At 41.6% G+C, this 23,292-nt stretch overlaps 1 protein-coding gene across 2 annotated transcripts in view; it reads right to left on the bottom strand.

Annotated features, from left to right (window-relative positions):
- The window catches only part of LOC126299075 (rho GTPase-activating protein 7), a 1,286,633-nt gene that overhangs the window by 187,332 nt on the left and 1,076,009 nt on the right, over positions 1 to 23,292 (bottom strand). For both annotated transcript variants that reach the window (XM_049990744.1, XM_049990745.1), the window contains exon 10: positions 8,306 to 8,439. In XM_049990744.1, coding sequence (XP_049846701.1) covers positions 8,306 to 8,439 — 134 coding nt within the window. The remainder of the gene's footprint in view (positions 1 to 8,305; positions 8,440 to 23,292) is intronic.

The following is a 23,292-nucleotide window of genomic DNA, read 5'->3' as shown; positions in this document are numbered from 1 at the left end:
AAACTCTGGATTTCCAGTTGCGGGAAAAAAAAATTTCCAAAGAGGCTAGTGACTGCTGTGGCAGCGGTACGACGTATCGTAAAAAAGTGAACTGAGATTTAATAAGACGTGTTGTTGAACATTAGAACTTTTGTTTTCCTGAAATGACTCTCTTTATCTCTCTTTCGAAACTTACAACAGCGACTAAGAAATTAAAAGTTCTAAATCTTTCATTTAACAAATTTTAAATGTGAACATTTTAGGTTAGGCTTTATCGCGACTGTTATAGGTATCGAATGATACAACAAGTTTACTGTTACCGGTGTGTTTACTTATATCATCAACGCATTTCTAAGGTTTAAACATCCATAACCTGGTGGATTTACGTGAGTTAGTACGACATGTGTTTTTTGTGTTAGGACTTCGGGACGACCTGTTGCATTGTCTAGTGGAAAAAACAATAACGCTATTTAAGATCAAGATTTTGGAGAGGTTTTTGTCTAAAACCTACAAGTATCTACAAATATATCTAAGTCTGAAAATAAAACAACTAAAACAGTATATATCCAGTGGTCACAGGCTCCTTTCTCTGTCATAATACATCATATATAAACTGTCATATTTTGTAAAGAAAGGTGGTGTCTGGAAACTGATAGTTGCAAAGAACATAATAGCAAAACAGAAATTATCACGAAGTGCAAAAGATGTATAGCATAAAACACTAATATTTCAGAACAAGTTTTAAAGGACAGGGGAGATCTTTGGTTGAGCTGATGAACACATGCGTTAGAATAAATAATTCAAATGGTATACAAATCCTTTTTTGTCAAGTTTATAAAGTTTATATTTCGTACTCATTTATATAATAACGTGACATGTTGCAAAACTTAAATGCAATAATTATGTTGCCAACAATGGTAAAATTATACATGAATAACAATTCTGGGTGAGATTCAGAGATGTGGGATAAAAGGATTGCGAGAAAGAGAGTTAAGTTTTGGATATGCTAGAGCTGTGGGTTTATTAAACTCACGTATGTTACGTGTTAAAAACTACATAAATACTGAAGTAACACATTAATACTGAGTTAAAGATACGCAGATATATATATTCTTAATAATACAGACAGATATATGCGATACCAGGCTGACATGGGGTACAAACTGGTGGTTTATTTCGGTGTATCTATTGAGTTTTGTTAGTTAGGCAAGTTATTGTTCATTAGGGAAATATCAAAGGAAACATGCAAGTAACTAAATTAATTCTTGGAAAATATGAAACGGAAGATGGAGGCAGGGAGTAAATAACTAAATTAATTCTAGGAAAATATTAACGGGCGGATGGAAGTGGAGAGAGAAAAGAAGACAGAGAGTTTTTAGTAAAAAATCTCCCCAAAACAATGTCCTGAAATAGAATTTTGATTTCTCCACCAGGCAGTGCCACAGGTTACCCCACGTCGAAACACAACACACATATACCGTACTAACAAATGTAAATCCACCTGATGATGGAGGTTTAATCTTTAGAAACGCCTTGAGGATATAAACAAACAATGGTTGTTAATAGTAAACTTCTTGATTCATTCGATTTGACGAATGAGTAATTCATTACATATCTCGAAAATCGAACCTTGAGCTCGATGAGTTTTTTGAGTGATAATGGCTTGAGAATAAATAGTTGCTTCAAACCAATCTTGGGACTGTCGATCAAAATATTTCCAAGTACGCATGACAGCAGAAGTAGAACTAACTCAGAGACGTGCTGCTTGGATCGTAACAGTTTCTATATAACCCATATAAAAATGTAACGGAGACGTTTGGGAATTTTAAATGGGAATCTTTGGAAAAAAGGTGAAGTTGTTCACGTGAAAGCTTTTGTATAAATTTAGAAAACCAGATCAGAGGCAGACATTGCGACAGTTCTGGTGCCACCATCATATATCTCGCGTAGGGACCATGAGAATAAGATAAGAGAGACTAAGGCGCGAAGCGAGGCATACAGATTGGTCATTTTTCCCACGCTCAACACGCAAATGGACTAAAGCACAAGATGGCCAATATTTGTACGGTTTACCTTCCGACACGCACGCCCTGCCTCTGTTAAGTATTTGTGACAGTTACATCGCTATACATTGGCTCCCGGAGTATATATATGGAGATGTAGATTGTTGTCTCTTTATCGTGTGTGTGATAGCAATCTGAGAAAGTTAAGTTTCCATATGGGACGTCGCCTGCAAGGATAACCTGTTCCCGGGGGATGGTGGATCGCAACGATAGGAAGTTTGGTCGCATGTTTGGGAAGTTGTATCTCGTCATAACTTCACCCCTTGCCAGCAGAATTCCAGCGACGAGAGTGTTTTCACAACCGGCAACTGAACCGACAACCCCTCCCACTTTCCCTGTGGGTCAATAGCCAGAGCAACGGCGCGATATAGCGAGTTCGGCCTCGGCCGAGGGCCCTGTCTGATTGAATCACACGTGTCCAATCAATTCTCATTAACGAACAATTGTTTGCTGTGTCTACCATACAATAATGCCCTATGGCAAGGCGCCCCAAGAACCGAACAATGATCCTAGCGTAGTTAATGGCACTGTGTTCCTTTGGTTTGACATGAACGTTTTCAAAATTACTGCGGTGTACAAGATAGAATTATCCTGTGCCGTTTCGTCAATGTTCAGAGGAGGAAAACCGTCACTCGAACACTGATATACTGAGGAAAGGCTGCGCCATAAGGCGCACTGTTAAGCAGCGGCGGCTTCAGGTCATTATCAGACCATCGAAATTTACGTTACCGTGGTTTCGTTAAATAGGTTAAGGCGGATTCTGGGATGGCTCTTTTAAAAAGGGTATGACCGATATCCTTCTCCTCTATAACACACACAACACAAGATTAAATACACACCAGGTATACGACATTTTTCTTCAGTATGGAACTGTTGTCAGTTATTATTCAGAAAGTTGATAAACATTTGTGTTCGTACTTATTATAAAGACGATATTTCAAGTTTGTAAAGAACTTTCATTCCATGAGTACTATGGATTTGTATTGTCATTATTTCTTGTTCAGAGATTAGGGTTACATACCTATCGATAATCATGTAAGTTAACAGTGAAAACGAAATCTGATACCTGATTTCGAAATGAAACAGTTTTCGTGTTCAAAACAGCCAAATGACAAAAACAGGGTTAAAAGTTCTCAACAGTTTGCATTCCTACATTTTAAAATTAAAACTTAAAATCAAGACTATTCTAAAATATATTAAATTTCATTACGCGTACTTTAGGTTTCAGTTGTGATGGTTTGTTCTAAAAGCTCCTTCGTGGAAAGTTGAATTAGTTTCTTCCTGTGCTCTATTTTTGTTTGTTTGTTTATAAATAGATGGTACTTAGTAGTTAAAAGGAAGTGTTTATTGAAGTATACGTTAATGTGAGGTAACATTTTTCACGTCGCAATGGTAAAATTATCTGTTGACTAATTTCTCCATACTTAAAAGACACAGTTTTGCTAAAGTTCAAAATCGAAAGTACGTCTTAGCTCATTTAAAGTACATTTAAAAAGTTCAAGATAACTGAGAAATTATAGCAATTTACTCATAGCAGACCGTAGTTTTAATCAGAATCCTACCTCCACAAAAGAGTAAATTCTATACTTATAATCTAATGATTTGAAATAACGTTTTTCCGCGTGGGCTAGCGCCCGTTTTATTTCAAGTTATCTAAGACAGTACAATGAACTGGTATTACAGACATTCCCCTTAAATTCACAACTTCCCTCGAGCATAGCGTTCTGTGATGGCAATAAGAAAGGCTTGCCCAATATACTACGCAACACATTCACGATCAATATCATTTAAAATAGAGACGTTTCACTTGTCGAAATCTGAAAGCAGGTACGTTTCACTGTCCTTGTCCAATCATCCGAGCTTCTGCGCTGTCTCAAATAGTTTCTTCGTCGAACGGCCGTCAATCCCTAATCTTCTTTTTTATCTCGTGAAAATGAAACTACATTATGATTACGATAAAATTTTTAAATTATTATCGTCAACCAGCGACTTCATCGTCAATACAAAATAATTCAGGTGGTTGCTATAAACCTACACTGTATGAAGGATATCATTTGAAACTAACAGAGGCACTGTAGTGTGTACACAAGAATCAACCCTAGATTTTTATTTCATAAAAAATCTGCCTAAAACGATCGCGCCTCTTCTGTACATCAAAATCTTGTGACGATACTGTTTAGTGCTTCGTAACAAGAGGTCAGAGCACATCCATCTGAAGATTTCAGCCAGGACTGTATCGTATGAACGCGTACAAACTACACATATCTTATTTATTTTTCCAATGTCGCTCATGGTAGTCTATGGAAAGTTTGGTCCTTGTCTTTCTAATGCAGAGATCCTGATTTCTTAGTTTTTTTTTCCTTTGTAGAGGAAAATAAATATTTTTAATCCCCTCTTTTTTCTTATTCTTTATTCACTTAGCTGTATTTATTGTCTTCAGTATTATATTCTATCGATTTCAAAGTCGAACTGCTGCATCTTTAGGAATATTAAAAGGAATTGATCTACATTCGTAACAATGTATGTCATCGAATAATAACCGCGAGAAAATTGTTTTCCGTGTGCCAATAAGCCTGAATATACTTCAACAGGCTGACAACTAAACTGGATACGCGCTCGAATTACATTTATTATGTAGATATGAAAAATATTATCCGTCTTTCCAACCGCATGATGAAAAAAGATAATGTTTATTTACATATTCTTATTTACATGATAAACATAATCGAAGTACCAGCTTAGGAACAATGAGTGAAACCATTAACAAAAAGTTCTTGAAGATGGAACCATTTCTCTTTGAAATCGATAGCATGTGAAACTGGAAACAATTGAGGAGATGAAGGAAAAGAAAAATGAGGGAATAAAATATATTTAGTGTACTCCGCAAAAGTCTTAACAGCTTACGTCCCCGCCATCTTCCATCACCATGGAAGCAACAAAGTAATTTCTTAATCCTACAGTCACATCAAGACTACGTGTGTTACCTCACATGAAATATTTGTACGGCTGCATCATGATATGTTACTTCTGTAGACAATTGCATCACCTTATTCCTGCTGTAGAATTTTTCAAGTTATAACATCGACAAAAATCTGGGATACGAATGGGTTATCGTGAGGAACAGTAGAACATCTTAGTACTTCTACTTCGGGAACGAAGTGAGCTTTAACCGAATGTGGACAAATGCAAGAAAACTAGCAAAAAAACAAGGAGCAATAATGGAACGAATATCTTAAATCACCAAATGGAAAGTTTACTGATACAGGTTTTGTGCTGTATCTCAAAGGACTTAGTCACTTACACGATAAATGTTTAGTATATAATGTAATGAAGTAGGTTGCTTTATCTTAGCAATAGTTACTTAATGTAAAACTGGAAAGTGTTTTCTTTTATTGCACGTACGACAATTCTTCGAGCGGCACGCGAATTTCAAGTATCCGGATTCAGTATCTACCTGGTCCACGGCTGTCCATAGCAACAGGCTGTATCTCATCTTCTGGGCGATTGTGATTGCACAATGATATAAATGAAATACGTATGAATGACTGAATATGTCGATGTTGCCGCAGATATTGCGATCGTTGGTACCTTACTATGTACCCATTTCAGTGTGTTAGTTGCTTTTTTCTCTGGGTTTAACAGTCTTCATGGAAACACATCACACAATTTACTACCTGATGTTTTCTGCACGGTTGTAACTGCACCACTAGGTGGACTACGCCTGTCAGTATAGACTCATCGTTTTGTGGCGTCCTGTCCACACTGACATGGTGGCCAGGGGAAAATAAGCTATAATGACTGATCACATGTACTTTGTGGTACTAACCAAGCTGAAAACATACAGCCACTAATAGCTGTAACTATTAGTCTGCAAATGAAGTAAATACTTATGTAATGTTAATCATTACACTATCTTCAGTCACCAACAAAAAATCTGCACTTCTGCCTTTAATACCATATAAATACAGGGTGTCTCTCCTAAGAAACGTAAGGCGCTATTTCTCTAGTGTTTCGGCAGATGGCTGCAATTTCGTTTTTTCAGTTTGTAGATGGAGTCAGCCCAAACAAATACTGCTCACCACGCCTCTCATGTGACTTACAGTGTCGACGGAAATCGCCGGTTTCTTTCCCGTTACAAACAAAATGATTTTTAAAGTGGAATTTTACCGGCCCATTCGATAGAGCGGCCCCATATCAGTCTGGTGCAATTCCTTTTTATCGATATCTATGAACATTGGCGGCAAAACACTTAGAATAACCGGCGCTGCTGCGTCGCTGCTGAGGTTCTGATTTATTCTTTCTGTTTTACTGTCCCTGTTAATACATACCGATAAAACAAATATGGCTCTAGACTAATCTGGGACCGCCCTATCGAAAGGCCACGTAGAATTCTGCTTCAAAAAATCATTTTGTTTGTAATGGGAAACAAACCGGCGACTTCCTTCGACACTGGGAGTCGCATGAGAGACGTGATGAGCGATTTTTGTTTGGATGATTGTAGTTACGCACTGAAAAACTAAATTGCAAATATCTGCCGAAACACCAGAGAAAAAGGGCCTGGTGGCTCTTAAGAGATACCACATACGAACTGTGCAAGCTTGAAAGACTCTTCGAGGCACGTTGACTGACTGAATAGCGTACACAAGCGGCTTTGTCATTTTTAACTTTTAACTGTAGTCGTGAAAAGTGGCAGCGTTTCTGTAGTCGTGGGTCGGCTAGACCGAGCTATTTTTAAATGATAATAAAAATAACAGCATGTTTTAGTTTTCAATTTTTTATTAAACTGTGAACTTAAACATTAACAAAGGTAGTACTGAGCAAAACTAACGATATGAAATTCCAGTTTTTACTCTAATTGGCACTTACATAAATCAGTCTAAATTAGAAACATGTCATCGAAAAAAATGTGTAGAATGTACTAAACAATGACAAAAAAGTAATTTTTCCTTAAATCTAAAAAGTGCTTCTTCATTGCATCAAAACAAAACTTAAAATTTTCTTATGCACGATTTACTGACAGTGCTCAAATTGAGCCAGTTATATGCGCGAATAACACAGTGGTTTCTAACAAGCCACGCAAAACAGGCAGCTTGCACTTAGAGTACAAGTGTACAAACTTTGCTCCTTTTTAGGCGGACACAATGAGAATCTCTTATATTATCTCGCAATGCTTCATTTACATCAAATGGCTCAATACGTCTTCATCGAGTAGTGGTACGTGAAAATCTGATAATATTATCGCTCCTCACACGAGCGTGTTTTAGCCCATGTGAATTTCTTTATTTGGTAAAATTGTTTCGTGTAATTAGTCTCTTCATTCACCTGAACTTCATCTTGATGAATCTTTTCCTTGTCAGACAATTCGGAATTTGAGTCCGGATCACTCGTTATCGCAAACTCCTCGTCATTGTCTGAAAACTAATTTTCTGGATTTTTAGACGAAAGATGATTACGCGGAGGTGTACTCTCCAATTTCGTGTTCGTAGCTGTCTAATTCAACGTTCAGCCATTGCTCTTATATGTCATATCGATTTCCAGAGACACTGCTTTACTTTGCCAGTACAAAAACCTGAAATAAAACAGTAAAACTATAGAGACGAGGAGAACAAATAAATCATATGTCCAGCGAACCGTGCGTACACCGATGCTGATCTTAGAAGCAGCCATCTAAAGACGACTGCGTCACGCAGCTCGGTCTCTGGCTTACTGGCGGAAGGCACCTAGGAGCATTGTGGGCTGTGCCTCCCGCTACGTTTTTTACACCCCATAAAAGATTAAACATTGGTCCACTGGGTCCACGACTACAATTAAGGGTTAAGATGGGAGACACAACAAACTCTACTGAAACACACTGAGAGTGCATTTACATGCAGATTTCTTGTGGTTCAAAAAGTATTGAGAAAGAGTTTTCTGATAAAAAATAATTATACGAGTCATGAGGATAATAGTTAAACCTTTTTGAGAAGTTTATATCCTTCATGGAACCGAATGGACATCCTGCTCCTTATGAAGGAGACGGGACTAAAGTCCTTCCATTACATGTGCGTTAGCTTCAGTATTGAAACTGTTACATTTTATGGAAGTCCTTTCGATATCGGTATTACATCTTACCTAGCTTTTTACCAATAGCACTGCATTAAAGGTCACACAGTCTACATTTCCAAATACCCGCGTAGTGAGATACAGTTGTCAAATTTTAATTTGGCAGCACGCCGTTGTACGTCCCAACAAGTATGGCTGAAGAGAAGAAAATGTAAGCTCACCTTGGTCTTGTCGACTCTGATAGCAGCGCTCCTGTTGAGCGTGTGCAGCCGGCGGAAGAGCGACTTCAGCGAGTCCGCGTCCAGGAACGGGTGGTCCCTATGGACGCTGTTCAGGTCGATGGGGAAATGTCCATCTGCGGTCAAAAAGAGTGCATGTCAGCAAACACGCAAACACACACACACACACACACACACACACACACACACACAGTTAATTAGTGAAACAGTCTGCAGCAGATGAGCAGTGGCTTTACGCTACTAGACAAAATAATGGTGCCGTCCAGGGTGGCCGAACGGTTCTAGGCGCCACAGTCTGTAACCGCGCGACCGCTACGGTCGGAGGTTCGAATCCTGCCTCGGGCATGGATGTGTGTGATGTCCTTAGGTTAGTTAAGTCTAAGTAGTTCTAAGTTCTAGGGGATTGATGACCTCAGAAGTTAAGTCCCATAGTGCTCAGAGCCATTTGAACCATTTGAAAATAATCGTAGTACAAGTGAAAGTGCATGGAACAGTAGCCACCAAATAATAATGAAAGTACATGATTAAAATATGTGGTAAAAATGTCGTACTGTGTTGTAGTGTATTACAAGTAACTAATTTTTACCACTTGCCTATCTTTGTGCTTCGATTGAAACTAAGAGGTTAAATATTAATTACCTTGATGTTCTGTCATGTCAGAACACATGGCAGATGTGTATATAACTAGTACAAGTCCTTTCTCCCTTTGCCCATCGCAAGAGGAAAAGTGGCGAGGTTGACCGAGACTACAATGGAGGTCAGTATACCCAGCATCCATAAACATTGTTTTTGGGTACAGTAGAGGAAAAGAGGGCGCTTTTCCCGTTCGGGTGGCGCCGAGTACCTCTCCCTCACACACAGATGCCTTGTTTAAGTTGAAACCATTTAGCATTTGACAGTGCATTACATCACTTAATAATATAGATAGAGAGAAATGACATGGGGTTTTATTTAAGATGCGCTCTATCAAAACTTTTGTATACTACAGAAATGACATAGTAAATGGTATGATTACCGGTAGTATTGGTAGGGAAAGAAACATAAATGAATGTGAAACTGGGAGCCGACGACTTCTCTCTCTTTTATTTCTTTCTGTTTTGCACATAATTAGAACCGCGCATCGTTCAGTGTTAATGCACTGTGGATTTTATATCCTTACAAAACATAAAATGCATTTTACAAGTAATAAAAATTAGCTGATCGCGTAGCTTACGCAGTTTTGTACAACCAAAGTAATTACTTTTAATACAAGTACAGTTTACATGCACAGACATAAAAATATATACAATTATTGTTGTTATTTTGTACTCAATAAAACATTCTTCATCATGATCAAAGACAAGAGTTTACTGTTATTACTGATAAATGCAGAAGTTATTTGTGCATAACAGGAACATGTTTTATATAAGTTCGACAAAATATTGAAGTGATGTTTGATATATTTTTGTTTTGCAGTTTTTTATTTTACCTTTTTTGTTGAGGAAATTAGTCTTCTAGCGTTATATGATAAATCTGTATTCTTTTATTTATTTTTACTACAAAATCCTTCTTTTTCACGTTACAGATCAACAATATTCGAATAAAATCCGAACTGAACATTGGCAATTCCACTTTTTTTATAAATACTGTTTCTTCCAAAGTGACAGAAAGGAGAGCAGCTATGTAGAACAAAAATGTTCTGTAGGTTACCTGGCCCTTTATATAATCTCAGTCAGTTTCTAGACGGTTCACTATGTCTAGTTTTTAGGGAAATCTAATAAAATACTGATCGCATACGAGAAGAAAGCGATCTTCACGAGGTAGCCCCCGACATGTATGCAACACATCCAACGTACCGGTAACGCGGGTACGACCTTAACTAACCAAAGCTACTAGAAAAACTACCGTGGTCTCGTTGTCTGCGCTTTCTTCTGGTAGTCTGCAGTAGCCTACGGTTGTTTTATAACTCTAGATTTTATGGAAACCAAGAACGAGTGCACAAACAGGCCAACAGATGGCGGTGGCCAACAACACGTCAGTGACGTCGCATGAGAATCGTGTATAAAATGAGCTGTAGCGAGAGAGGGAGTCAGGTGCACCAGCAAGCACGGCATGTTGACTTTACCAGAAAAGGCACTGTTGCTGACGCTCTAGCACGTTAGTCGTGATCGAACCCTTTCTCTTCGAGGAAGCGCCTGGTGCTGCTTTCCAGATTGTCAACGTAACGGATGTGACGTACGCTTATATGTTACAGAATTGCATCATCCCTAGCCTGGCTGATAAACACGTACTGGGAGGTACCACTCTTATGCAGGATAGCGCTCCACCCCAGGTTGCTACACGTGTGAAAAATCTCTTGTGCACATCGTTTAATCAGTATCGCTTGCTGAGCCACCACTTCCGGGTTGTGGGCTTGACTAAAGTCACAAGTCTACCGCGATCGTCCGACCTCATCAGGGGTGCTAGAAGACAACATCCTATAGCCGTTTCTCATGATACCTACTGATATGCTGTACAGTGCGGTTCACAACAGGGGATTCAAAGTTTAGCTCGTGGTAGGTAGAGGCTGAGGGTGGAATAAAACCATTTAAGAGACTGATGGTTTACAAGAAATATCAACGACGTATCAGCTGTGTGGACTACAAGCCGTAAAAGAAGCCGTGATCATTAAATTGCTGCAAAATTATGTTTTGCACATTAAAAATCCTTATTTATAATGTGCTGTACCTCGAGGAATAAATATCTGCTACATTGTATATGGGTAATTGGAATAGCATTTCCGTCATCTCGGCAGACGCGGGCCGCAAGTAGGATACGTGGAATGTTGACTTCGAAAACTCACACAGATAAATAGGTCTGGTTGGAAATATAGCTGCACTATTCACGTGAAAATTAAATAAACGGTCGCCAGGAGCGTTGATGCTATAATAATAATACTAGATGAATTAAATGTCTGATTTAGTATTTCGATTGTAATCATTGTGTTTAACGTCATTTCTTTAGTGCATGACGAGTATTCGTAGGATCCATGCTATGTTATTGATGACGACAACTTTGCTCACATAATAATTGGTGAATAATTGAATCACTAAAATAACTATCAGCTGACACAGGGAAGAACATAAGATTAGTTACTGCGATTAAGTCCAGTTCTGTCCTTGCTACGGAGCTACCAAGATAGCCCACCAATTGGACTCCACCGTCTAGTGGTACGAGAAACAAATGTATCTGTCTATCATGTCCATATGCAGGAGAAATGTTTCCGCCTAAAAGCGCTATCAAACACAGGGTGGATGTCACCCCAGTCTGGTTACTTTTTAATTCAGTTTTATTATCGTTTAGATGATCAGTTTCCTATTTCCTTCCATTCGTCAGTCAATCTTGTCACGATTGTAGCTAGTTGCTGCCATTTCATTATCTATTAATTATAATTCGGTTTCAGTTACAAGTAGTCTTATGTGCTCGCTGATATGCTGGGACAGCTCCAGCATGCAAATTATGCCTCTCATGCCACTGGAGAACAGTTACACAGCGCCCTCCGCTTTGTGTCAGGCACAAATGCTTATCGGTGGCAGGGATCTGATCTCTTGTGGCGATTCCCACAATACTAGCGCGAGTACTTCTTCAACCCCCAGACAGACTACTGGAAATCATGTGCATTCCAGTATTACATCTCTTATTTTTATAACTGGACGGGAGGCTTTTACCGTTATAATCAGCGGTATGGAAATGAAGTCCCATGTTTCTTGACAGACCGTAGGGGAACGATGCGGGAGACCTGCACCGGCGGACTAGACAAGGTCTTAATGGAGGTGGTTTGCCGTTGCCTTCCCCCGACCGTAAGGGGGATGATTGATGATGATGAAGACGACACAACAACCCACAGTCATCTTGGGGCAGGTGAAAATCCCTGACCCCGCCGGTAATCGAACCCGGGACCCCGTGCTTGGAAAGCGAGAACGCTGCCGCGAGACCACGAGCTGCGGACTAATCAGTAGTATAGATATGGAAAATAGAGTAAATGTAGAGAGGTCGTGATGTTAGGGAAACAATGAGAAATGTATGCTGAAAGTTTGCGACGTAGCAGTTACGACGGCACTGCTCAGGTGAACATGTCAGATCATGCAGCTTTGCAGGCTCAGAGTTTGTGAAAAGTTCCGATAGCGTGCTTGGTTAGAGCATTAGGGGCAAAAACGCATATCGTCAGCAGAGAATTTCTGCCGGACGAACTGCGGTAGTATACTCTAACAATTAGAATTTAGAGAGAACTTCAAGGGCAGACGTTGCAATGTGGTGTACTGTTCGCTTTTCTATGAACTGCAACTAATGGAATAGAAAAGACAATCGTGATCTTGCAATACTGAAGACAAACGAGCTATACCTGAAGTGATCAGCTCCGTGCAACCTTACGCTCGGCAATGTCGACCAGCTACCACTGAAGCGAGATGCCGCCGTAAAGTCACGACTAAATGAGTACGCTCGTGTTCGAAGATCGGGATCACCGATAACACTAGGTGTCCACGTTCCACCAGTGTTGCCTGATGATATTTCACGACCGATGGTTTGCCAAGTCTTATTTTACAACCTATTGTCGCACTTTCTCCCCAATAATAGCCGTTTCCGTTCAATTACAAAACATCTTAGTATCTATTATTACACTCCTGGAAACGGAAAAAAAAACACATTGACACCGGTGTGTCAGACCCACCATACTTGCTCCGGACACTGCGAGAGGGCTGTACAAGCAATGATCACACGCACGGCACAGCGGACACACCAGGAACCGCGGTGTTGGCCGTCGAATGGCGCTAGCTGCGCAGCATTTGTGCACCGCCGCCGTCAGTGTCAGCCAGTTTGCCGTGGCATACGGAGCTCCATCGCAGTCTTTAACACTGGTAGCATGCCGTGACAGCGTGGACGTGAACCGTATGTGCAGTTGACGAACTTTGAGCGAGGGCGTATAGTGGGCATGCGGGAGGCCGGGTGGACGTACCGCCGAATTGCTCAACACGTGGGGCGTGAGGTCTCCACAGTACATCGATGTTGTCGCCAGTGGTCGGCGGAAGGTGCACGTGCCCGTCGACCTGGGACCGGATCGCAGCGACGCACGGATGCACGCCAAGACCGTAGGATCCTACGCAGTGCCGTAGGGGACCGCACCGCCACTTCCCAGCAAATTAGGGACACTGTTGCTCCTGGGGTATCGGCGAGGACCATTCGCAACCGTGTCCATGAAGCTGGGCTACGGTCCCGCACACCGTTAGGCCGCCCTCCGCTCACGCCCCAATATCGTGCAGCCCGCCTCCAGTGGTGTCGCGACAGGCGTGAATGGAGGGACGAATGGAGACGTGTCGTCTTCAGCGATGAGAGTCGCTTTTGCCTTGGTGCCAATGATGGTCGTATGCGTGTTTGGCGCCGTGCAGGTGAGCGCCACAATCAGGACTGCATACGACCGAGGCACACAGGGCCAACACCCGGCATCATGGTGTGGGGAGCGATCTCCTACACTGGCCGTACACCTCTGGTGATCGTCGAGGGGACACTGAATAGTCCACGGTACATGCAGACCGTCATCGAACCCATCGTTCTACCATTCCTAGACCGGCAAGGGAACTTGCTGTTCCAACAGGACAATGCACGCCCGCATGTATCCCGTGCCACCCAACGTGCTCTAGAAGGTGTAAGTCAACTACCCTGGCCAGCAAGATCTCCGGATCTGTCCCCCATTGAGCATGTTTGGGACTGGATGAAGCGTCGTCTCACGCGGTCTGCACGTCTAGCACGAACGCTGGTCCAACTGAGGCGCCAGGTGGAAATGGCATGGCAAGCCGTTCCACAGGACTACATCCAGCATCTCTACGATCGTCTCCATGGGAGAATAGCAGCCTGCATTGCTGCGAAAGGTGGATATACATTGTACTAGTGCCGACATTGTGCATGCTCTGTTGCCTGTGTCTATGTGCCCGTGGTCCTGTCACTGTGATGTTGTGATGTATCTGACCCCAGGAATGTGTCAATAAAGTTTCCCTTTCGTGGGACAATGAATTCACGGTGTTCTTATTTCAATTTCCAGGAGTGTATAAATAATAGTATATACAAGAGTCAGCTTGTCAGCAGCACTGTTGAATTAGCGACCATGCCGCAGCTTGTCGATTTTAGACGTTCCCTTCTGCGAAGACGCGTAAGAGGTACACATAAAGCAGGTCTCCGACAGTGAAGGCCTCTCTGCCGAAGCCTTTTGTACAACGTTTAGCTCGATATAAGGCGTCCGGTGGATGCTGTGAGGTCAGATGCCAGTTGCCGTGCAGTACTAAGTCGGTACCGTCGTGCCCTTACAGCCATAAAAAGGGTCCTCTCTTTCTGATGTCACACGTGGTCGGCCCTGCCCTCGTCTACGGAATACAGTTTCGGTCTCTAAAAACTGCTATCACATCCGAGAAATAACAGAACGATTCACATTAAGCCATCGAGACACATCAATTTGCGACGGTCCTGCTTCATTCTTCCTATGGCAACCCACCGCAGAGAGTCTGGTAGTCGTCTTCTCTGTGCCACACTGCCCCGTCTGTGACTTTGTATACAGCGACTGTGGATGTGGGACTTCACAGCAAACACTACACCGTTGGATAGATACCCCAACGTCGTGGTTGGTGTGGTTGCCCGCTGATCGGATGCCATCTTCTGTGCAAATTTGCAAATTTGTTGTAAGATCTTATGGGACCAAACTGCTGAGGTCAACGGTCCTTAAGCTTACACACTACTTAATCTAACTTAAACTAACTTACGCTAAGGACAACATACACACACGCATGCCCGAGGGAGGACTCGAACCTCCAAACGGGAGAGCCGCCCGAACCGTGACAAGACGCCTTAAACAACGCTGCGATCGTACAGACATCTATTGACAGTTTGATTATATCGTCAATTAGACACAGGAGACAAACAGTGGTTTGTAGCTTTAATTTTGGACTCCAGTGTATTTTGTCATTTGCAACATCAAATAAAACTGTAGATTGTGATTGTTCTAGTTTGATTTCTGTTTGGGATGTTTCTCACCCACGAACATTGACTTTCGTCGTGTACTCTCTACAAAAGAAACACAACCATCTGTTCGATACTACCGCTTGGCAGGGCCACTCTTAATTGAATCTGAAAAATAATACCTGGGGAAGTTTCCATGAAGCCACAGAAAACAATCTGAGCACTTGTTAGGACAAGGGCTCTTCAAAGCTGGAGTTAACGTACATAAATAAACCGTCCAAAGAAGTATTTCAAGCCCCACACAGTTCTACTCGTACAATTCCAGCTGAGGCTTGCGCTGAGACACGTGACTACGAAGTTCTCACGCACTGCTCTGGATCGTTAGATTTAAATACAAATCGAATAGTATATCTTCCAGCTGATCCTAATAGGCATGACGATGTTACATTAAGTTCTGCTGATTACTCTAAAGACTCAATAACGGAACAGAAAGGGATGAGTATCGCCTTCAGTGTGTGACAGTTGTAAACCGAGGGCGAAGTTCATTCGGCCGAATTTGCTCAAGAAACGTTTAAATTCTATGGAAAACAGATGCTTGAAAAATGTTTGTAAAAACAATTTGTACACTGGCAGACAGAAATCACTATTATTTAACGTGTCATTTACGATGAAATATTTAAAAACCGAGCTCAAGTTCACATTCTAGCAAGATACTTCAGGAAATCGATTGAAGCCTTCAAAGCAACCATGTCTACATTCGCCATGCCGGTTTTGGTAAATCACGGAAAACCGAAATATCAATTGTCTGATTAAGATTTAAACCTTTTTCTCCCAAACGAAGAATCATAAGATAGCTGTTTTCCTGAAGTGGTCATCAGTTTAAAAAACTGTATTGATACAGCTCTTCACTCTAGTTTATCCTGTCTGGGTGACTACTACAACCTGCGTAAGTTTGACTCTGCTAACTGTAGACAAGCTTTGATTTCTCTGTATAACTTTTACCCACTTCATTTCGTCCATTACCAAATCAATTATCCCTTGATACCTTACGATGTGTCTTATAAACCTATCACTTCCTTAAGTTAAGTTGTGCCATAAATTTCTTTTCGCCCCTAATTGATTCAGATTCTTACCATTACTTATCCAGTCTACTCAGCAATGTTATGTACCACAACATTTCCAAAACTTTTGATTTCTTCTTTACTGTCTTTCATCATCCAGGTTTCTCTTCCTTATAATGCTACCTTACATACAAATACTTCCAGAAAATACTCTCCAGCACTTAAATTTGCATTTGCTGTGTAACATATCATTTACGGCCGTGCTGTTAGGGACGCTGGTGGAACGGGGCTTTACTCAGCCTGCAGCTGATGGCTGGTTTCTGCCTTAATCCCCCTAAAGTGGCTTGTGGTCGAAGTCTACTAGGTTGGCTCCAGGGCTGGAAACTTTCCCATGACTGGATGTATTTTCTAGCACGCTTAAATGTAAACTTGTCGGAGTCCGTGTAGAAAGCCGTATTTTCCGGAGCAGAAGAAAATAACCAATGAGAATGCTTGAATTCTGCTCTTGAGGGTGATTGGCTGAAAGACTGGAATCTTTAAACAATTTTGTGGAGTTTGTTGGAGCTCGTGAAATTGTCCGTGTTGTGTGCTCTCTGCAGCGCAGGTGCTGTTTCGGTAGTAATACTGACTTACGAATTTAGACGTTAGAGATCCACCGTTGTCGACAAAATATTTCATCTACATAAACGTATGATAAGAACTTGAAAGTGCGTTCCGCATGCGCGGGAGTGGAGTGTTGAGCAGTTTTTCCGGTTTATTGTAGGGTGGTGTGCGTTTTAGAGCGCGCACGTATGGTTTGTCAACCATACGGAAGAGATCCATCGCGTAATTTGATTCGCATGCAACCACATTTCTAAGAGCGTATGTGTTCTAGCAGAAGACGCCAATTAGACTCGCGCGACGACATGAAGCTGAGAGGACGAGTCGAAGTAAAGTTTCAAAGATAACATACCTCTCGCTTTTTAGAAAAGTTTTTCTTCCTGCTGCGAGTCTGCATTTTATATTCTCTCTGCTTCTGCTTCTATTAGTTATTTCACTAGTACAGTACGTTTAACGACTCATCTTCGAATCTAATTCCCTTAGCATTCCCTTCCCCTCCCAGGGTTTGATTCGAATACACTCCTTTACCCTTGTTTTACTTTTTTGATGTTCGTCTTATAATCTCTTTTCAGTACACTATTATTTAGGCTACATGTTTTTTTTAAGTCCTTTGCCGTATCTGACAGAAATATTACGTTATCGGAAAATCTTATACTTTCGGTTCATCTCCCCGAACTTAAAATTTCGTTTCCAAATTTTCCTTCGTTTCCTTAACTGCTTGCTCAATGTACAGAGAGAGTAACACTGTGGATAAACCAGAAGCCTTCCTCATTCTCGTTTCAACTGCCAAACTCCCTTTTCATGTCCTTCGACACGTAGTCTGGGCTGTGTCAAAGTAGTAGATTAACATATTCGTGGCTGACTCCGTAACCCTGGATGGGCCAGATAGATTGCTTTTTAGCAATTTTTTCGAATTCCATAGCTTTATAATTGTGAATGCTATAAATGTAAATTATGATTCATTTGAAACGAAGAGACCTGGTTTATGTAACTTTTAAAAATCTTATTATGAAAAATTCAAATTAGCTACGCAACTTTTTAAGCACTCATGTTTTTATTACGAGAAAGAAGCTGTACATAGCAGTCTTACATATAGTTTGAATCAGTGTGATACATTTTGAAACAGTCAGGCATACAAACAGCTACATCGCAATTTTAACACCACCAGCATGTTTCTTTTCTCCACTATATCGATAGTTTTTGGAAATTATAGGTGGAAATGCCAGTGACAATGGAAGTTTGAATCACACCTGGGGGCGTGCTCATAAAGGCTAATGGGTATGGTGTATGCTAGAACAAATAAGGAAATTTGGTTTCGAGTCCCGGTCTGACACAAGTTTTCGTTAGTCACGAGTCGTGACTCACGAAATATTCAGTTAGTTATAGTGTTTGGCCACATACAACTTTGACCAATATTTAACAGTAAACAATCGTAGCACTCGAGCCCAAGTGCAGGAAGCATCCTGTGCCACGTAGACACGGTAGCTTCTCAGTACTCCTGCAGCTCTAGAAGCTACAGGAGCTGCGAGCGGACCGTGGCAATGGCTGCTGCCTTAACTGAGACACACCCCTAACAGCTCTTTCTTTTTTTAATTTCTGTTAATTATATGCCCTCCCCCCCTTGCCCCGGGTCGAGTTTTCAGCGGCTATGTCGTTTCTTAGCTTTTCCTAAAATCAAACGTAACACATAAAATCTACATAAGCTACGCATAAAACACGTCTCCATGGCATAATTTGGCCAACTACATAAAGTACCAACAGAAATCTAATGATGGTGACGGAGGAAGTCGTAGAAAGCTTGAGACTGAATACAAGTTTAACACGGTAAGAACTCCGTGTCGCATATAATCAAGAATGTCGAGAACGTGCGTTGTCAATTTTTCACACTGTGAACGTGGCGCATTTACGTAATTGTAAGGGCACCTGCATTTCTAAATTACGTGAATAATTGCTGGCTTGATTAATTAGTACAGAATAAAACTGTCCATGATGAATTTCTACCGTGTTGTTTTGTTGTAATTATTCTTGTTCTTTACATTTAAAAAAAAATAGTAAGCACTTCTACTGTTTCAGCAGCACAATGATTTACACTGTATTTTATCAAAATTCTCACACATTAGCTTCCTTATCTTTCCCTAATCTCAACCAATCTCTAACGACATCGCTATCGGCAGTCGGCTACTTCTGGACAAGTACACAAGTGGAAACATTTACAGTCATTAATATCCATAAGCTAGCTGACAAGGCTGAAAGACTATGGCAAGTAATCTCATTCCGCAGCAGCGTTGTTGCGCTAAGTTTTTCGGGGCAAAATAATCTCACATGTCTTGATGTTTTTTTATAATACGATTCACAAATACATGTAAGTGGCGCCAGGAGCTCATTAAAAAATCTGACTGCACGAAGTATTTAATACGTTAACTTCTTATAATTAAGTACGTGTATATTAAATTCATCTGTGCTAAGTCAGCACTATAATAAAAAGAAGTTAAAACGTTTTGAATTTCTCCTGTGCTTCATTGCAGAACACGAGGCAAGAACGAGAGATACGCTCATTCAATCACTTTGTACCAGCGCGGGTAATTGAGACAGTTTACATCGATAATTATCCGGATAATTTACTTATATTGCGCGTGTCTGTGATGCTACTGAAAGATGTTACATCCATTTACTTATATGGACAGTGAAAGCGGATATTTCAAGCTCACAAAACCTGTTTTAATTGTCATTATTTATCGACCTTCTTTGCTGATGCAACGAAGCAAAGTTTATCGCGAAGGTTTTTACAATACAATATCCGCGAGACGAAGTTGAATCTGCGTCATAGACATTAAGAGGACTAGGAGTGGTATAAGAAGGAATAACTGAAAAGCTGCTGGTAATTACACATACTTTGCTGTTCATAGCAAGGCAACTGCAGCAGGCATGAAGTAGTAACAAAAGTAAATAATTAAAGTATAAATGATCTATGGAAATGTTCACGATCTCTGGTAGACTGTTACTACTGTGTCGGAAACGAAGCTACGGTACTGATGTTACAATCTTCGTCAATGATGGACGGAAGCAAAATTAGGGTTTAACGTGCCGTTGACTACGAATTCGTTAGAGATGTCCGCCTACTTAGCTGGGTGGTAACGTGTTCGCCTTTCATGCAAGTCGGCCCGGGTTCGATTCGCGGCCGAGTTAGAGATTTTCGCCGCTCGGGAACTGGATGTTGTGTTGTCCCCATCGTCATATCATCCTCATCACCGCCGTGCAAGTCACCCAATGTGGCGTCGACTGAAATAAGACTTGCACTTGGCGGCAGAACTTCGCCGGATGGTGCCTCCCGGCCAACGATGCCATACGCTCATATCATTACATTTCGTTAGAGACGGAGCACAAACTCGTATTGGAAAAGGATCTGGAAGGAAATAGAGCATGACCTTTCAAAGGAACCACCCTGACATTCGCCTTTGGTGATTTTGAGAAATCATAGTAAACCTAAAACAAGTCTAGCGTCTTACACTTCCCCACCTTCCTCCACATGAAGGATGATGAATGGCAAAAACAGGAATGCAAAGCCGGTCGGAGTGGCCGTGCGGTTCTAGGCGCTACAGTCTGGAGCCGAGCGACCGCTACGGTCGCAGGTTCGAATCCTGCCTCGGGCATGGATGTGTGCGATGTCCTTAGGTTAGTTAGGTTTAATTAGTTCTAAGTTCTAGGCGACTAATGGCCTTAGAAGTTAAGTCGCATAGTGCTCAGGGCCATTTGAACCAAGAATGCAAAACGAGAAGCCACTTTCTCTTGCGGTCCCATCAACACCTGTATACAGATATGATCACCACACCCTTACTGAAATGTATATTAACTGGAATGAGAAAATTTTTAATGTTTATTGAACTTTCGCTGGGGTACGACTTGTGGCAGAAAAAATTGTCAATCGAGCACGTTCACTGACATATTTGCGAACAAATAAAGTTCTGTGAAAGACGTTCAAGCACTGAAACACTCATAACGCGATCTTAGAAGCTTATAATTTTTCTGTCACTTTTCACTTCTTTCACGTCTGTCAGCAATTTCTTAATGTGAAAAATGCCAAGTTGCTCCGAGGTTCGGAGTCCACGGTAAACAGTAGGACGGCTAAATGAGAGGACTGCAGAAAATGAACGATCGTATCGATGCCACAATACATCTATACTCTATGAATCACAGTGAAGCACTTGGCTGAGAGATACTTTTATGACACATGTTCAGGTTATTTCGTGTTCCATTTGTGGATAGAGCATATACTTAGTCGCAAAAGTATTCCGACAGTGGGAAGTTTCACAATGAGTACTCGAGAAACACTGACTATGAAACCCAAACATATTTATTAGCAATATATATGCGTAACAACATTAATTACAAAAGAATTATTGTATTATTTCGTTTCCAAAACATAAATAACAGAAAAATTTACAACAAAAATTAAACATCCTACGCACCCTGCTGCTACAAAAGTATTCGGACACTGTCCAATAAATGTTCATAAGTTGTACGACGAAATAGTCAATACCTTGTGGGTCCACCTTTCATTTTCAATACCTCCTCCAATCTACTAGGAATACTTTCCACGAGTTTTTTCGTGAAATCTGGGCCTATATTTGCCCATTCTTGGCGCAGTTTCTCTTTCAAGGTCTCCTTCGTATAGATGTTGTCCGCGCGGAGGGTCCGTTTCAATTTATCCCACAAATGTCCGATTGGGTTAAGGTCTGGTGATTGGGGAGGGGGGTGCAATACTTTCGGTAAGTTGAAGAGCAATCACATTTGTACAATATGCGCGGTGTGCTTGGGATCATTATCCTGATAAAAATGAAAGTTGTTCGCAATACCTAGATGTCGTGCACTCTGCTACAAATGTCCTCGCATTACATTCAAATACGTTTCCTTGTTCATCATATCATCAATGAACACTAAATCATCCACACCATTGCCGGACATGCATCCCCACACCATGATGCTCTCATCTCCAAACTTTACTGTTGGTTTGAGGTTCCTGGGATTCAGCTCTTCATTGATCTTTCGTCACAGGTTTGCCTTTCTGTCGCTTTGTCATAATGTAAATTTACATTCGTCGCAAAATATCACCCGATTCCACCACGCCTGATCGTATTCGGCGTATTCCCTCGCAAACTGCATACGTTTCTTCTGGTTCAATGCATTCGCCGTGCCACCCGACCATGGTACTGCGATTGCGGTGGTACTCTCCGCACGGTTTCGGGATGAACTTTTATACCAAGGTCTCTCTCCACCTCACTTGCAATTCGTGTGGCAGATATTTTAGGATTCTGTGGTACCTTCCCCACAATCACACGTTCATCTCTCTGTACTGCAACGGAATTCCAATCGGTCTTCTTTCTCGAACCGTTTAATAATGTCGTGAACTGTACTTTTCTTCATGTTCACTATTGCGGCAATTTCCCTGCAGGTTTTCCCCTTCGGGTGATGATAGACGACAAGTTGTCTTTGCTCGAACGTAGAACACTTCCTTCTGCGTCCCATTGTCGACCTGCACAGGCTCGCGATACGAGTTTACTAATCATCGCTATCGTCTCGCGGAAATGTCGGACACACTGCAGTCACTTCACCCACTGTGTGCCTCGGAATGAACTATTCTCTCACGTTGTCCGCCTTTGTCCGAATACTTTTGTTGCACCTTCCCATGCCGTTTTCAGGAAATATTACGTAACAGACACATGTCCAACAACAATTCTTCGTATTTGACGCGTGTTTCACGTTGTGAAATCGTACCCAGAATCCCAAATACATTACAAAGTACAATTTCTGTATTTGTTCAAAAAATGGTTCAAATGGCTCTGAGCACTATGGGACTTAACAGCTGTGGTCATCAGTCCCCTAGAACTTAGAACTACTTAAACCTAACTAACCTAAGGACATCACACACATCCATGCCCGAGGCAGGATTCGAACCTGCGACCGTAGCAGTCGCGCGGTTTCGGACGGCACGCCTAGAACAGCGAGACCACCGCGGCCGGCTGTATTTGTTCATACGGCAAATTGAAAAACTATGCGCCGTTACGTGCTGTCCGAATACTTTTGCGACTGAGTGTATGTAGCGGCGCGGCACAAGCCAGGGCCAGATGCCAAGATCCAAACATTCGCTAACACACGCAAGCTGAGCACTTGCGCCATGCCTGCAGCTCTTCAATCACGACGCGGGCGCTGGGGCAATAACCGGCGTTTCGAGACATTTCTATGGAGCTTGGTGGGCCGCGTACGTGACCCCAACTGCAACAAGACCTGCCTTGTCTCGTATAACAGCTTTCCATCTCGCCAGGCTGGGCTTGTCGATACAGCCGGGCTTCG

This window comes from Schistocerca gregaria, chromosome X, assembly GCF_023897955.1.
Source record: "Schistocerca gregaria isolate iqSchGreg1 chromosome X, iqSchGreg1.2, whole genome shotgun sequence".
Classification (NCBI taxonomy): domain Eukaryota; kingdom Metazoa; phylum Arthropoda; class Insecta; order Orthoptera; family Acrididae; genus Schistocerca; species Schistocerca gregaria.
The sequence above is the reverse complement of the archived record's forward strand: the minus strand, read 5'-3'. Positions and strand labels throughout refer to the sequence as shown.